The 17,670-nt window shown below is 35.3% G+C and overlaps 1 protein-coding gene across 1 annotated transcript; it reads left to right on the forward strand.

The window, feature by feature from the left end:
• The first annotated feature begins 2,769 nt into the window (after positions 1-2,769).
• LOC103949359 (villin-4) lies at positions 2,770-15,792 on the forward strand. The gene is given in 25 exon segments (XM_009360469.3): positions 2,770-3,255; positions 4,471-4,608; positions 4,821-4,920; positions 5,220-5,288; positions 5,376-5,465; positions 5,467-5,613; positions 5,740-5,917; positions 6,001-6,133; positions 6,486-6,648; positions 6,746-6,893; positions 7,029-7,129; positions 7,778-7,933; positions 8,262-8,330; positions 8,431-8,499; positions 8,635-8,772; positions 8,929-9,057; positions 9,406-9,553; positions 9,698-9,708; positions 12,703-12,843; positions 13,242-13,367; positions 13,451-13,516; positions 14,353-14,680; positions 14,778-14,980; positions 15,071-15,259; positions 15,358-15,792. Coding segments are annotated over 23 exon segments (2,883 nt in total). The 5' UTR covers positions 2,770-3,255; positions 4,471-4,552; the 3' UTR covers positions 15,185-15,259; positions 15,358-15,792.
• Positions 15,793-17,670: the final 1,878 nt, after the last annotated feature.

Consider the following 17,670-nt stretch of genomic DNA (forward strand, 5'->3'; position numbering starts at 1 on the left):
ACTTCTCCCCTTTTATCGGAGAGATATTGGAAAATTCATGAATATTGACGATATTTATCGATTCACTACGAAAATTTAGGTGGAATCCATTGCAGATTTCAAACTTATAAAATTTTATTTTACAAATATTTTTCTAATTTTGACTAAATTTGAATAAGTTGACATATCCACCCCAAATTAAAGCCTTCCATAATTGGAACTTGATCTCTCCATCTCCAAGTTTGTCCGCAGGTATCCTTGTTCACCACCCTCAAAATTCCGAACGTATCTATATTACCGACCTAAAATTTTAAACCTTTTAATATTTTTATGGGGCTTTTGGATCTAGGTCCAAAAACTTAGGTAGTTTTTGGGACCAAGTCCAGTTATCCAATTACATATTTTGATATCAATTTTGCCCCTTTAGATAAAAATATTTAAATTCTTTAATTTTTTATCATTTATTCAGTTTTTAAAATTTGAATATTTAAATACTCAAACTAAAATATTATCTAGTAACTACCTACTATTTATGAAGAAAACAAAACCGATATAATCTTGTAACTACCTACCTATTGTATAGGAAGAAAGTGCTTTATACCTACAAAGCAGATATAATCTACCTGCAAAACAAAAATAAACTACCTATTGTATTGGAAGAAAAATGCTGGGAATGTACATGGCGGAACATAAAAATATAAATATGATATAATATACCTCTATTAAAGGAACTAATTTGGAGGGAAGAACACAAAAATATCACCCATGAAAAGAAGAGACAAAAAAGAGGAGGATTGATAAAGGGAATTGTTTGGAAGAAGGAAAAAAGGAGGGATGAAACGGACTGGGGGTTGAGGTGATTATATGGCTATAACTAATCCTACAATTAAGGGATTAGTTAAACCACAAATTATCTTATAATTAAGAAATTTTGTGTATCAATTCGTAAGCCTAAAGGGCAAATATGATACAAACCACAAATAAACATACATGGAATCTCAATTATTGGACCTATTTCAATGAAGTAGACTAATTCTACTAATGGCTCACAAAATTGGATCTATATCAAGTTATCCCTATTTTTATTTACTTATTTCATATATTAGTCATTGTCTCCTATTATATTAATATAAATTTAAATAAACACCTAATCAAATGTGTTGGATTGAATTTTTTTAAGATTGTTCTCGTTTGAATTATTATGTATTATTTGAAGATCATTTGAATTGTAGATGAGAAAAAAATTCAACAAAGGAAAAAAGATTAGTTGGATAAGGACTCATTGGGTCTTATGTGGGTAAAAGATGGACAAGTTATGTAGTATTTAATTATTAATTCCTGATTAATAAATGTGTTATTGTTTGATATGGCATTTCGTAAAGTTTTATTTTGAATTTCCACGTTTTTATACAAATTTTCATCATTTCAAGCAATTGATAATGATAACAATATTGATATGGATATATTTATTAATATTTTTCATGAATATATATTTGTATATTAATTTTTTTATCGATATTTATGTTTTAATAAATGTGTTTGGGACTTTACGTGTGAAATAATCGGATCCCCCAAATTTAGTGCACCATATACCCACTTAGTTATCCTCTGTAATACCTTCGTATAATTAGTCGGGTTCACGCCACTCTCTGCTCCTGTGCGAACTCCTCAACCAAGGAATTGCTGCGCTTTCTGTCTCTTCCTCCTTCCCAACCGCTACTAGAGGCTCCGACGACGGAGGAGCCCAAGAAGGAAGAAAAGCCAGCTGGGTAGACGAAACGCAGGACTCCACAAGAGAGGAAGCCCGCACAGCCAAAACCCAATACTAAAACTGCGATATCAGATCTCGATTTCTTTTGGGTTTCTGGGTTTTCTACTTTTGAGTATTTTAATTCGCAATTTCTTTTCGGCGAGCATTCAATCTTGGTCCCAGCTCATGAACAAGCAAGGCGGGGATCCCATTCCTTAGACCAAAACGACCTCCCTTGTGGATTGTTCTAAGGATTATTCTATCATTTTTTTTTCATTTTATTAACAAATTTTTTTTCTTAAAACTAATATGGAAATTGAGTTTTATAAAAAATAATAACAGTACTATTTATCGGTAAAGTATCAAACATAGTATTAAATAATCAGTGTTTATTCGAGAATAATCAGTACAGTTCGAGCTACTAAAAGAGTGTAAGAAGAAGGGGAGGGGAGGGGAGGGGAGGGGAGAGAGAGAGAGAGAGAGAGAGAGAGAGAGAGAGAGAGAGAGAGAGTCCCTAACATGAAGCCCCACCTTAGGGTTTATGGGCAAAAGTAGGAATGATGGGCGGTGCTCGACCTTTTCCCTTTCCCAGTTTTTCTCTCTTTTTCCAAATCAACCCTCCCAGAGCGGAAGTCAGCTCCCCACACCACCAGCCATCAAGTCTTTCTCGGACCATCCTTTCCATCCTTTTTTTCCTTTCAATTTTTTCCCTTTTACTTCCATTTTCTTAAATTAATTTATAATTTTACTAAAATTTACAAAAATACAGAAAAAAAAACAAATGAAAAAGTGATTCGAACCCAGAAAGGATTTGATACAACTAAGATAGTCGTAGAAAATGCCAATAAAAACACAGCAGATAACACCAAGCTGCTGCAGAAGCTACAACAACAACAACAATCTCCACATGTTTGACTGATTGATCCAAATTTGATAGGTAATTAGCGTTTCTTTTGGTTGATCGTTTTCGTATGAGCCTTCTATTCATAAATTCGTATTATATGTCGTAGCCTTGTCATCAGACCCATTTCATCAAATGCTAAACGGATTCGATCAAGTGATTAAATAAAATACTGAAAACCCAACAAATTTTCACCTGAAAAAAATGGGAAAATTGCAAAGTAAGCATAAATTAGGCAGAAGTCACAATAATTAATTACTATAAATGTTTCTAAAAAAATTAAAATATATAATTCAATAGGGGAATTTACAGTTCATCTGTGCTTTGTGCCGTTAGTGATAAGCACGCCTGGCAGCTCATCATTCCCTCCAACCTCCCTCCCTCTCTCTCTCATCACCTTTTCCTTTCTCTCTCTACAGTTTTCCATTTTCTTCTTCGTCTCCTGCGGCCCCCACACTCTACTCTCTTTCCTCTCAGCTTTTGTTTTTTTTTATTTTCCATCACCCTTTCTCACTTTATCAATTTTCCAGAAATGCATATGACTTGATTTTTTTTCTGTAATTTATCGTCTTTAGATTGGATCTGGGTCTCCTCCAGTTGGGATTTTCTCGCCAAAAACCTCCAGGTATGCTCAAAATTCAAGCTTTCGATTATGGGTTTTTTACCATTTTGTAGTTTTTCAATGTTTTGCTCATTGGGGTTTTTTTTTTCTTTCCTGAATTAAATGCGATAAACCCATTTAACATGTTTTGTTAATCGTAAAATTACTAGAAAAAAATGGGTTTTGAGTATTTTTCTATGTTCTGATGATCTGAGTTTGATCGGATTGGTGTGTTGTGATTGAATGTCACTGATCCAAGCGAAATCACCGTGTTTTGTTGCTTAATTTCAGCTGAGATTTTTAATTTTTGCACTTGTTTAAATAATATTTTCCATGATTTTTAGAGCTAAATATTCTAATTTAGTGGTCCCGAAATTTGAAACCTGGAACTCGTAGTATATCTCCGTCATGGTCTTAGAATTTTAATTTTTTCGGTTCTGAGTATCAGTGAAGTTATTTCACTCCTTTCGTTTTCGCTGCCATGACTCTTGTGAATGTGAATGCGTGCGGGTGCATGTGAGGCCGCACATGAGTGTGTGTGTTAAAATGTGACCTGGGTGGGAAATGGGAATTGCTTCTCTGCCTCTGTGTCTATTTTCATTAATGGTTCACTTGCACTTTTTGTCTGTGTTATTCGAAATGCTTTCTGGGTTTTCAATAACCAGTTTTGCTTCATTTTTGAATTTTCCATTGTCCTCTTTGTTCAGTTAAATATCGTTTATTTTCTATGTACCTTTCTCCTTTCGCTATATTAAGTATTTATTTATTGCATTTGGCCTGCAAAGGTAGTTTTAGTAGGATTGGACAGAAAAAATTGTGAATAACTAGACTAAAATCTTCCAGTAGGATGTTATGCATTTTGGTTGGAGCTGCATTGTGTGAAGCTTTATAGTCTTTGACGTTAAGGACTGTACCTATGTAGCGAGCATTCTGTACTAATCCTGCTAAACTTTCAGTGCATTCCTAACTGTTTGAATAAACCAAGCCATAATGTTGCATCCACATGTATATGATGACAATCTTTGTTGACTCTATGGTAACTTTCATGTTGTAGTAATCAGTATGTGTTCATTTTGTCTTTGTATAGATAAACTTTGTTCAGTGCTTCACCAAACAAATAACTGACACTTATTTCTGAAATGTGGATTGTCCCTATCTACTAGAATAATTCGCAAGGGGTACCGAATTGTATCTGAATTTTTTGGTAATCAATCATTTCATTTGTATGCTCTTTTGTAGTGCAGAATTGTTTGAGGCGGCTTTGACGCCAACCTTCTTGCCAAGTTGTGGATAAGTTAATAGATACAGCTGCAAGAACATAATGGCTGTTTCCATGAGAGATTTGGATCCAGCTTTCCAGGGAGCTGGACAAAAGGCGTATCCTTTATCTCATGAAATATTCAGCTTCTTTACAATTTTTGACATATGTCTTTCTGATGTAGGTTTCTGATCAATGCAGTGTTTGCAATTTATGAAGGAAACCAAACATAAAGGCAGCAACTGTTACCATAGTGTTGCTGCTGATCTATTTCTGCTCTTTTAAGTTTGGATTTGTATGTTTTTTATGTTATCTCCTTGAAAATGTATAGTGGACTTGAAATATGGCGCATTGAAAACTTTCGTCCTGCTCCTGTCCCAAAATCCTCTCATGGCAAGTTTTTTATGGGGGACTCTTATGTGATCCTGAAAGTAAGTAAATAGATTGTAATCAAACTCATTTCTCATGTACCAATATATTTTAATCACTCTTAGTTGTATACTGCAACCTCCAGAAGCTTTCTTTGTGATTGCTGGTTTCCCTAAACATTTAAAACCATACCTTGTCTTTGTTGTGATGTGAGCCACATGACAAGTTTTTTTGTGAAATATGAGTTAATCAAATGATTTTAGTATTCTGGATATTCAGTCTGTTATATTTTGCGTTAAGCTTCTGTTTTGTGCATTTTCAGACTTTGACTAACTTATGAGTTGATTAACTTCCTATTCAGACAACAGCCTCAAAAAGTGGTGCTTTGCGGCATGAAATCCATTATTGGCTTGGCAAGGATACTTCTCAGGTAAACTCTACAATTTACGCTATCGAAGTTATTATCTGATTTTGAATTCTCAGCATATCTTTCTGACATGGGGATATGTTAAAACAGGATGAAGCTGGAGCTGCAGCCATCAAGACAGTTGAATTAGATGCAACCCTTGGGGGACGTGCTGTCCAGTATCGTGAAGTACAGGGTCACTGAAACTGCCAAGTTCCTATCTTTTTTCAAACCATGTATCATACCTCAAGAGGGTGGAGTTGCATCTGGGTTCAAACATGCTGTGGCTGAAGAACACAAGATACGATTGTTTGTGTGCAAAGGAAAACATGTTGTCCATGTCAAAGAGGCAAGTCTATATGCATATGTTCTCTGCTGATGATGAATAAGACTTGATCTGCATAACACATGCATGGTCACATACATACATGTATATGTGCAAGTTGTGTACGTATTTAACGCATACATATTACAGGTTGCTTTTGCTCGATCTTCACTCAGCCATGATGACATTTTTATTTTGGATACAAAGTCTAAAATTTTTCAATTTAATGGTTCGAACTCATCTATTCAAGAAAGAGCTAAGGCGTTAGAAGTTGTCCAGTACATTAAAGACACATATCATGATGGGAAATGTGAGATAGCTTCCATTGGTAAGTCAAATTACATAGTGGAAAGTTCAATGTTGATATTTAACCATCATATTCGGTCTCACTGAGTCAATCTACTTATGTAGAGGATGGAAAGTTGATGGCTGATGCTGAAAGTGGAGAATTTTGGGGTTTATTTGGTGGTTTTGCTCCACTTCCAAGGAAAACAGCCACCGATGAGGACAAAAGTTTTGATTCTTATCCTACGCAGCTTCTTTGGTAATTTTCCATCTAATTTGACCCCTTTCTATTATGTTTAATCTTATAAGGATCTCTGCCATATTAAGTGGACCTCATTGTTTTTAGAAGGCATAATATGTTACTTCATAGTCATACATATTCATAAGTGTACTTGTGCATGTAGTCATCCATTTCTTTTCTTTCCAACTCTTTGACCATTTGAAAAATCTATTCATTTTCGCTTCTTTTGGACAAAAACAGAAATCAGATACTTGCAGCATTGTCTGCAATAATGATAACTTCGTTTAGTATAGTGAAGTTTCATTTGTGATTATGAATTATGAGATCCAACGATATTGTAGTTCTGACAGAAAGATATTTTCCTTTTAAGTGTTGAGAAGGGACAGGCAGAACCAGTTGAGGGTGATGCTTTAACGAGGGATTTGCTAGACACAAATAAGTGCTATCTTCTAGATTGTGGGTTGGAAGTGTTTGTTTGGATGGGGAGAAATACATCTCTTGATGAAAGAAGGAGTGCCAGTGGAGCTGCAGAAGTACTATCATTGCCTTTTCTTTTTCCATCTATCATCAACATTGCATCTTGATGTATGTCCTCAGTAACCCTTGTTTTCTGTCAATTTCACCATGTAGGAGTTAGTTCATGGTCCTGATCGATCGAAATCCCATATAATTCGTGTAATTGAGGGCTTTGAGACAGTAATGTTTAGGTCTAAATTCGATTCATGGCCCCAAACAGCTGATGTAGCTGTGTCAGAAGATGGTAGGGGCAAGGTTGCAGGTCAGTCATTGAACTGTTTTGCTTCTGATTTTTCTTCTTCTTTTTCATTTTCTTGTTCTTGCTTGCAACATATATTGTTCTTATGATCATAACCAAGCAAAATCTCACTTCTGCTGTTTCTCATTCTTTCTGCAGCACTCTTAAAGCGTCAAGGGGTTAATGTGAAGGGTCTGTTGAAAGCTGATCCTGTAAAAGAAGAACCTCAACCATACATTGATTGCACAGGAAACTTGCAGGTGCTGTATATCTGTATCTATTGCACTTTTTGATGTTTCTCATAGTTTTCTGGCTCCTTTGGTAACCATTCTTATGTAGCAGTGGTAGTACTTGTTTGTTAGTTCAACTCTTTATGGAAAAGTTTCCTTTGAACCAAGAACCTCTTTTGTTAACACAAACTCCACAAAGCTGGTTGACTGCACTCTTTTTGTCTTTCTTTTCAAAATTGTTAAAAAGGAAGATATAAAAGTTGTCTATGTATATGAGGAAGCTATAAAAGAAGGCTTCAGAATCAATTCATAAATTGTATGGAAATACCACTAACTTGGTTAGCCTAATATTTAGTTTTGAATTCTAACCATAAAACTAAGGGGTTTTAACATTCTACAAGAACCATCTCTGACTCATCACAAATGAGGTCTCAGGGAAACATGAACATTCATTTGGAAATTCTATGTTTTGCTTTTCCTGTAGTTCCATATTACTGTTGCTATATTTATTCATTATTTAGAAATGCTTTTTAGGTTTTGAGAAGTGCATATTTGATGAATCGTAAAACCTTAACCGCACGCAGAAGGAACTGAGCTAGATATGTGAAAATAAACCTCATGTCCACTTTTTTGTTATGCAATCAACAATCTTGCTAATGGAATATCATGTTTTGGCAGGTTTGGCGTGTGAATGGCCAGGAAAAGATTAGCCTTCAATCTTCTGATCAATCAAAATTTTACAGTGGAGATTGCTATATTTTCCATTATGCATATCCAGGAGAGGATAAAGAGGAACATCTTATAGGAACATGGTTTGGAAAGCAAAGCGTTGAGGTAATAATTTACCAAGCATCTTGTTAATCTTGACACCGTGCTCAGAATATCATAAACTATTGAAAGGCTTTGCAACAATTCCCTTAAAAAGTCCAGGGACCTTGAAAGATGTCTTCTGTTTAATTTAATTAGTACAGAGATCAGGCATTTTCAACCTAAATCAGATTGCTTCCAAAACTTTAGTATTTTCTGGCAATGTGATTGATGGTCTGGCATGGACTTGCAATGTGACGTATTTCCGAGATTAGGGAGATGTATATTTGTTCGTAGAGTTTAGCCGAAGGCTTACTAAATATGAGTACTAAATATGATCTTATACTCAAAACAGGAAGAAAGAGCATCAGCTATTTCACTAGCAAGCAAGATGGTTGAGTCAATGAAGTTTCTTGCTGCCCAGGTAGTTTTCCTTCAACTAAAGATGCCATTGATACACTGATGTAATTGAATGTCCTTATTTCTTTGTTGCTTACTGATGATATTTTGTCCCTAATTTGTAGGCTCGTATCTATGAAGGAAATGAACCAATTCAGTTCTATTCAATCTTCCAAAGCATAATTGTTTTGAAGGTTTGTGAATTCTATGCCACCATGGGGGAAATTATTTTGAAGTAAAAGAAAAGAAAGACAGTTATTGTAATCATCACTAGATCATAATTGCATGTTTTCAAATTACCACAACATGGACTATGTGAATTCTATCAGGGTGGTCTCAGTGATGGATACAAAAGTTATGTTGTGGAGAAAGAAGTTCCAGATGAGACATATCAAGAAGATGGTGTTGCATTATTTCGTGTTCAGGGATCTGGACCTGATAATATGCAAGCAATACAAGTTGACGCAGTAAGTCTCTTCTTTCTTTCTTTCTTTCTTTTCTCTCCTGGTTCTGTTAGCAGAAGGATACCTATAGAAGGTAGACCTGTATATTTCTGTCATGTATTTGGAAGTTATGTTAACAATCATCCCTTCTTTCCTTTTCCTCTTAATCCCTTCCATCAGGTTGCATCATCTTTGAATTCCTCATACTGTTATATATTACATAGTGGCTCAACTGTCTTTACCTGGTCTGGAAGCCTCACAAACTCAGATGATCAGGAACTTGTTGAGAGGCAGCTCGATTTAATAAAGGTTATCCTCTATGTTTTCTTTTAGCTATAGAAAGTGCTATAGAAGATAGACCTTTCTAGGTGAGATATTTATTTGTATATATCTCTAACAGTAGAAAGGCTGGCCCCTCTTGTGACATGCATCGTTGCATGTATACCATTTGTATAAATATTGTCATCCTACTCACAGGTGAACTACACTAATGTCGATTTGGCTGATTCAACTTCTAACATTTTATTTCACGAGGGTGCTTTCGATTCTTTTATTGAACATCTGTTTTGTGTGTGAAGGGGTCCTTATAATGTATGTTTTTTTAATGGGATCATCTACTTATTAATCTCATTCTTACATTGTCTCAATTGTCTACAGCCGGATCTTCAGTCGAAAACGCAAAAGGAAAATTCCGAGTCTGAACAGTTTTGGGAGTTGTTAGGAGGAAAGACTGAGTATCCCAGCCAAAAGATTGTACGATCTTCCGAAAGTGACCCTCACCTATTTTCTTGCACCTTCTCAAATGGTATGAAACTTATCTGAGCTAGATGATAAAATTTTCATATCTTGTATTTTTCTATCTTCAGTTTGGTTTAAACCTTGAAGTTTTTGACCTTTTTCTCCCCTTTCTGTTGTTCTGACTATGACCACGCTGCACATCGAACTTCAGGAAATTTGAAGGTACATAATTCGGTTTATCATTTCTAATCCATGATAAGATTTTTACCACCTGCAAAAGTAGGGATAAAAACACTTTTGCAAGAGTAAAAGGTTATCGTAGTATGGTATAGGAACTCAAGCAAAGTCGTTTTCCACAAGGATTGAATGAATAATTTGTATTTAAAACCAACTCTTAATTAATTATTCAAAACAAAGGTCGGAAAATGTTGATTTTGTGATTAAAATATTAAAAACGAATTTAAAATAAAAACTGTTAAATAAATCAACAAAGTAAACAAAACAAAAGTAAACGGTTTTGAAAATCAATTTGTAAAAGCCTAGGGTTTCACCGTCACCCTAACATTCCTATGTAACTTTACCAATTACTTATGAATTACAAATGAAACTTTGAAGGTTAGGTTTTCCTAATGCATATTCTCCTGTGATATTAAGCAAGAGTGTGTATCGAACATGCAACCCGTCTGTGATATTTAGATCAAATATGAACATGCAAGACTCATTGAGTTTTGTGAAAACCCTTTGAAAAACCATGCAACCCCTAAGAGGGTGATATTCGCCTTAGGTGAAATTGCAATTATTAACCATAAGAAGCAATACTCAATTCTCCGGTGATATTCCGACCTAATAGCATCCGATTACTTATCTAAACATTCTAATGGTAGCTAAGCATTAAGACATAGAGACAGTTTAAAAACAGTGATTAATAATTCAAATTATGCATGCATAATATCATAAACAATTAAATAAAGATTACTTATTCATGCTAAGGCTCATGGCCTAGCCCTAGAAAACGGAAATTAGTTACGAACAACCATAAAACAAAAGGAATTTTATTGAAATAGAAAAAGGATAGAAAACACCTTGAAAGAAAAATACAAATCATCAAACCCTAGCCAACTTCTCCCAATTAGTGCGTGTTTCCCTCTCATGGCTAAATAGTCTTATTTATACTAGGCTTTTTATATTAGCACCCCACAAAATGTTGAATGCACCCCACATTAAAATTTAATATTAAATATTATTTACCCCACTATGCAATGACAATTTTGACCTTATTCGGTTAAAAAAAATAATATTTCTATATACACCCCAAACCACTTTTAACGTATTATTTATTTTTCAACTATCAAAACCCGTCTGATCCTCCATTGTTGAATAAAACCCTAACTAATGAAACTACAAACATGTTGATTGAGAAAAATTATTTTTGAAAAATGAAACATGAAATCGATGTTTCGGAAGCTTCACATGAGGTAAGACTTCATATTTTTTATTGTTTTAGTGATTTTGACGACATCGATAATTATTTAATCTTGCTTTTGATGCGTTATTCAAGCTTCTATGTTCGTATTCATCTTTTAGGGATTACATGAAGAATTAAACACCTAAAATTACCATCAAATATTAGAAACAGATGACAAGGGTTTTAATGGTGGAATTGAAAACAACTCACATATGCTTTAAATCCTAGGCGGCATCTTTTGTCGAAATTTTAGTCGGCATTTTTTGTCCAAATTAAAAGCTTCATAAGATTTGAGAAATGTGGGGTGTATAGAAAATATGGGGTGTTAATATAACACCTTTATACTAATGTGGGGTGTGAGGGTATTATGGGGAAATATGGCATGTAGAAAATGTAATGTGTATATTAAGAATGTGAGGTGTGAGGGTGTTATGGGGAAATATGTGGGGTGCATTAAGATAATTTTTAATTGAAAAAGCAAATATGAGGTGTATTAAGTATGTGGAGTTTATTCAACAATTTGTGGGGCGTTAATATAATACCTTTATACTAATGCAAAATAAAACTATACCTAGAAAAGGTCTTAGAATAAAACTAGGAAACATAATAAAATAATAAACTAGCAAATAAAAGGTTTCCTATTTGAACTGGAATTCGGACTTCTCAGAAAATCAGACTTTTGACCGACCAAATCAACTCTGGTTGGTCCCCAAAAGGTCTCTTTTGAAAGCTTAAGTCATCCCCCAACAAATTCTTGGAAGGAATTTTCCTCAAAATATGTCATCTTGACCTCCAAAATACCCAAAACATCCAAAAACGTCAATCTGGGAAAACAGCGCACTGGGCCTTTATTTCATTGCCACGGTCAAAATGCTGAGTAGAAAATTTTGAAACTTTGATACAATCAACTTGAAAGACTCATGAACATCTCCGATTGAAATCACTACAAAATTCGTCCGTTTGATTACTTTATCCTCAAGAGGAAGTCAAATGTGCTACATTAGAAATATAATTCAAAGTATCAAAATCTCACCAAAATAATCAATAAATTAATACTAAGATTAGGGTAAAATATATAGTATAAAGGTGAATCATCAATCCACAACATGAATGTTAGACTATGCAAGATGCATGATCTTTTCAGTTATATGTATCATGAAGTACAGGAATTTTTTGAACGATTGTTTATACTATTGTTTCATGTACGTATTTTTTTGTATTATGTCGTAACCTTATGATTTGATACTGCTTCTAAAAAAGCAGCCTTTTCAGAAACCTAAGAACATGACATTCTTGTGCCCCTGTTTCAGACATTCATTGGGATACTAATACTTTCAAAAAATTTTGCTTCAGTTACCTGAGAAAAGTTAAAAAGGGTTGTAATCGAAACAAAATAAAGTTATAAAGGGTTGTGTTTTGCATTTCTAACATGATAAATCAACATGGTTAATTTTCGATCTTTCATGCTCGCATACTATCGAATTTAGTGTATTGCACACATTAGTCAAAAACCAAAAAAAAAAATATTCAGCTCATCCCTTTGTTTAGGTTTTATCTACACATGATAGTTGATGGTTCTGTCCATGTCCGTAAATCATAGCTTAAACAGATTATGAAACTCAAGAATGAGGTGATTAAAATATTCAACTTGCATGAAATACTGAGATTTCTTGCATCAACTGATCAAAGTTATGGAACCTTACTTTGGATTTATCTTTGCACACAGCTTTAAACTGAAGTCATTGTTGCAGGTAGTAGAGATATACAACTTCACCCAGGATGATTTGATGACTGAAGATATATTCATCTTGGATTGTCACTCAGACATCTTCATTTGGGTCGGCCAACAGGTCGAATCCAAGGATAGGATGCAGGCTTTAACTATTGGGGAGGTACGACTTTTTATAGTTCGTCTTGAAGCAATAGCTGTATTTTTGTTCACATGCTAGTATTTATATATCAAATCAAAATGTCTTTTTTCCCTTCAGTCTGATGTGCACTGTCCACCGTGAAATAGAAACTCTTAAATCTATATACTGAAACTTCTAATATTGCTCCACACGATTATTTACCTGAATAATTTTGTAATCTGACTTGAGATTGTAATATTAGTACAACTGTGTCAACCGTCCTTTAAGATACATGTCACTCACTTTGAAATTTTATTGACTTTCAGTAGAAACTTAATCTGAGTGTTATGTTTCTCATATTGGCTAACAATTGTCATTGTGTGAACTATCTTTAAGACTTTCTAATGTTACTATTTCTTGGCAATTTTGACTTTTCACAGAAATTTCTTGAGCATGATTTTTTAATGGAAAAATTATCTCGTGAAGCTTCAGTATTTATTGTCATGGAAGGAAGTGAGCCACCTTTCTTCACACGCTTCTTCATTTGGGACTCTGCAATATCTGCTGTGAGTCCTATAATCATTATCAAGTTGTCACCACAATTGGAGATCTTTTCGAGAATCTGATTGTCCTTATGTTCTTGGTACAGATGCATGGGAACTCTTTCCAAAGGAAGCTTACTATACTGAAAAATGGGGGTACTCCAACTCTAGATGTAAGCCTTCTTTTGTAGTATTGATTGCATTAGAAGTTGATCGTGAGTAATCTTATGAGTTTGTTCACTTCTATACTTATTTTGAATTTTCTATGGCATACCTGATCGAAATTTTTTTAAAGTTTCATTAAGTCTATGGGATATTGACTACAACCCCAAATTCAGTGGACGATCTCCCATATCTTGTAGTGAGATATTACATGGAGAATATTATATCAATATGTATTGGTTTTTGGTGTTTTGTTTGGCTTCAGTTCTAAGTAAATATTGACGATCTCCCATGATTGTCTCACAAATTCAAAGAATGTGTAAAACTTGGGACATTAAGTTCTCCGTGTCTGTAAAGTTTTGCGCGCTTGACATCTGATCTGATAAAATCCCTTCAAAACATAGCTGTAGCACCTTTCCAGAGCAACCTGAAAGGCCAAATTAAGTTGACTAAGTACCACATATCTCCTCGTATTTGCGTAAGAGCCATCCCATTTGGTGGTTCTATTTAGGGTGGGTTAGGACGCTCAAATGTGTATGCCGGAGTTGCTAGCCACGGTGTTTGTGTGTTATAAATTTCTATATGAAAGTTTAGTCACAATTTACTTTTTTATAGGTAAAAAGTTGTATTTAACAGGTGTAATCCAAGTGCACAGGAAGTAAATAGGAAAGAAAGATTAGTATTCATAATATTAGTCAACCATCAATACTCGCACATTGTTGAGATCTTTGTGGTTAATGCAAGTGTGGCACTACTACATTTTGACTGTACACATGCAACTTGTCGCATCTTGTTTTCAGATTAATACGTATATTATTTATTGCCTGATTATCTGATGCTTAACTAGAAACCAAAACGGAGAGCACCAGTATCTTATGGTGGAAGGTCTAGTGTACCAGATAAATCACAGCGTTCCAGAAGCATGTCTTTCAGCCCCGATCGAGTTCGTGTGAGGGGTAGATCTCCAGCTTTTAATGCACTGGCTGCTACTTTTGAGAATGCTAATGCACGAAACCTTTCAACTCCACCTCCAATGGTCAGAAAGCTGTACCCCAAATCTGTGACTCCAGATTCATCAAAATTGGCTTCAAAATCATCAGCTATAGCAGCACTCACTGCTAGCTTCGAGAAAACAGGACCAGCAAGAGAATCTAATATACCAAGATCGCCGAAAGGTAAGTATTGGTTAAGCTCCCTCCTTCACACTAAAAATTGAAGCACTCAGTTCCTTAAGAGGTACTTAATTTGAAGCATTCTTTTCCATGGCTGCAGTGAGCCCAGGGCCCCCCAAACCAAAACAACAGGAAACGAATAACAAGGAGAATTCTGTGAGCAGTGAACTAGAATCCCTCACCATAGAGGAAGATGTGAAGGAGGGTGAAGCAGAAGATGAGAACCTCCCAGTTTACCCATATGAACGCCTTAAAACAACATCACAAGATCCTGTTACAGATATTGATGTGACGAAGCGAGAGGTAACATACTGGAATTCCATATAATGATTATAGCATCATAAGCATACGTATTCGATTCCAACCTTATATATGTGTGTTTGGCACAAGCAGATTTACTTGTCAGCAGAGGAGTTCAGGGAGCATTTCGGGATGGCAAAGGATGCTTTCCATAAGTTTCCCAAGTGGAAACAGAACAAGCTTAAAATGGCCCTTCAATTGTTTTGAATATCTTCGTACTCTTCATTTTCTTCAGCTTGCTGCAGTTTATGTTGCATGCGTCGGAATGCTTGCCCACCAACTGTACATAATCTTTCCTTACAAAAACTACAGTTTGATTTTCGTTTAATTCTAACCAAGGAAGCATTCTGATTAACATTTTGCTTTCTTTCTTCCTACAGTGGGGGAACACAATTTCTCAGGAGGGAAAGGGACAGCATCAGTGCATTTTTAGCTGCTCCAAAGAAGCTAGTTTTCATGATTGGACAGAAACAAACGATTTTTTTCTTCTGTGTTTCCCCTCGTCGGCATTTTGAGTTGGTGTGAATGTCTAGGTTTGCATTTTGGTTAGTTAGTTCTTGGTATTCTTTGTGGTGACGGGTTTGTTGTGAGCTTTGCATTTGGTCAGTCAGTTTTCAATTTATTATTCAAAAATCGAAATCTTTTTTTCGTTTGACCGGGGTTCGGAATTGATTTTGGTAGAGAAAATTAGGGGGCTTGCATATGCGTACTTAGGTTGTATTGCTATGAGAGGATGGGAAAAGTGTGTACAGCGGAGTGTAAAAACCAATTCGCTCCTGTTTTGAGTTTGACAATAAAAGTGTGATTTTTGCCTTTCTCCTTGCCTCCCCTCCTCCCCATTTATGAATTATAATTTATCTTTCTTTTTCTCGACTTCCATATCCATTTAAATAATGAACTTGAAGAGAGAGACCATAAAATGATTTGGTTCCAAAACTCAACCCATTGTTTATTTTATTTTTGAGATGCTAAGCAAGGGAGATGAAAGCTGGGGATGGAGAATCACGTTGGTGGGTTGAGATCAGGGCTCCGAGAGAGGGTGGACGATATGAGGAGATGGTGACCAGGAAAAACAAAACAAAGGGAGAGAGGGTGGACTTCGGGAGATCATGCCGGCCATGTTGTCGCCGGTGGTGAGTGACGACGGGGAAAGTGACAGTTTCTCGAGAGAAGCAAGGAGGAGCTTTCTCCCCTTAAACCTCGCAGGTTAAGAAATATGCGCATTAAATATGAACAAATTGTAACATCATGTAATAGTTTAAGAGCATCTCCAACAGTCTAGCTAAATGAGACCTTTTGGTTACTTCAACAAAAATGTAAAAAAACCAAGCTTCAATAGGCTTACCTAAATGACTAGCTATCTTAACTTTGTGAATGTTAATTAGCTAAATTTAGCCAGGGGAAAAGAGAGAGTTAAATTCTTGCTAAACATTAAAAATTGTAAAATTGCATTGTTGATGGGCTTCAAGAGAAGATAAATGGCTTGGATTATTAAGTTTAGGAAAAATTAATATTAAAGTATTTTAACTTAATCTAAAGTAGCTAGTATTGTTTGAAGTTGCTAGCCAAATTAACATTTCAATCATTTAGCTAGCTACAATTGAAGAAAGTTGGCAATATAAGAGTAGAGCAACATCTTATAAGTCTTTGCAATGTTTCTTTTTTCACCGATGTGAAATTCTTTTACCTTCACATCATCACACGCTCCCTCATGTGTGGTGAATTTTCAAGCCAAACATATAGACAACACGAATTAGGTGACATGGAGGGCTATTGAGTTTCACACGTGAGACAACCTGCTCTGATACTATGAAAAAATTTGAGTTTCTACTATAAAATCAATTAGCAATATGTAGAGTTGCCCTACCTTTTATAAGTTTTTGCACGATTTCTCCTTTCACACGTACTCCACGTCACAAAAAATCCTGCACCCATGAGCGGGCATTTGAAGATATAAAAGTAAAAAGGTCCCACCTTACAAAGACTTATTAAGAGTTGAGCTACTTCCCATAGTAAAATCTCAACTTACCAAAGGAGGTGTCAAATTTTAAACATCAAAATGATATTTGATGGCTTATGTGCCAATTTAACATTTTGTAAAATATTTTGCTTCACCCGATATGTTAAATAATAATGTCTTTTTATTTTTTTTTTATGCAAAGAAATTCATTAAAGCACGAAACCTCTAGTACAACCGTTTCCAATACAATCAAAATTAAAGGCAGGAAGAGCAACATCATGTAAACAAAAACCCCAATAATGAGGATTCGAGAAGGAGAGACCAAGGTGAGCTAAAGCATCGACAACAAAGTTTGCCTTCTTGAAAATGTACTTCCAATCAACATGACTAAAAGACAAAGCTAGGATACGAATATCATTGATTATAGAGTTGTCTCTACAAGGAATCCCCCAGTGACCCTGCACAGCTTCAATGATGAGTTTAGAGTCCCCCTCCACCATCACTTTGGTGAAACCCTTGCGCCTAGCACACTGGAGCCATTCTCGCAAACTCATCGCTTCTGCTACCAAAAAAGTAGCGCCATCAAGGTTAAGAACCCCCGCCCTAATCACCTGTGAATTATTGTTACGGAGCACAAAGGCAGCAGCAGCACGATTATTTGAAATTGAACCATCAAAATTGAATTTAATCACATCATACCAATTAGGATGATGCCATTTAATAAGGGAAGAGA

The sequence above is a fragment of a genome, unplaced genomic scaffold (genome assembly GCF_019419815.1).
Source record: "Pyrus x bretschneideri cultivar Hongxiangsu unplaced genomic scaffold, Pyrus_bretschneideri_v1 Contig36, whole genome shotgun sequence".
Classification (NCBI taxonomy): Eukaryota; Viridiplantae; Streptophyta; class Magnoliopsida; order Rosales; family Rosaceae; genus Pyrus; species Pyrus x bretschneideri.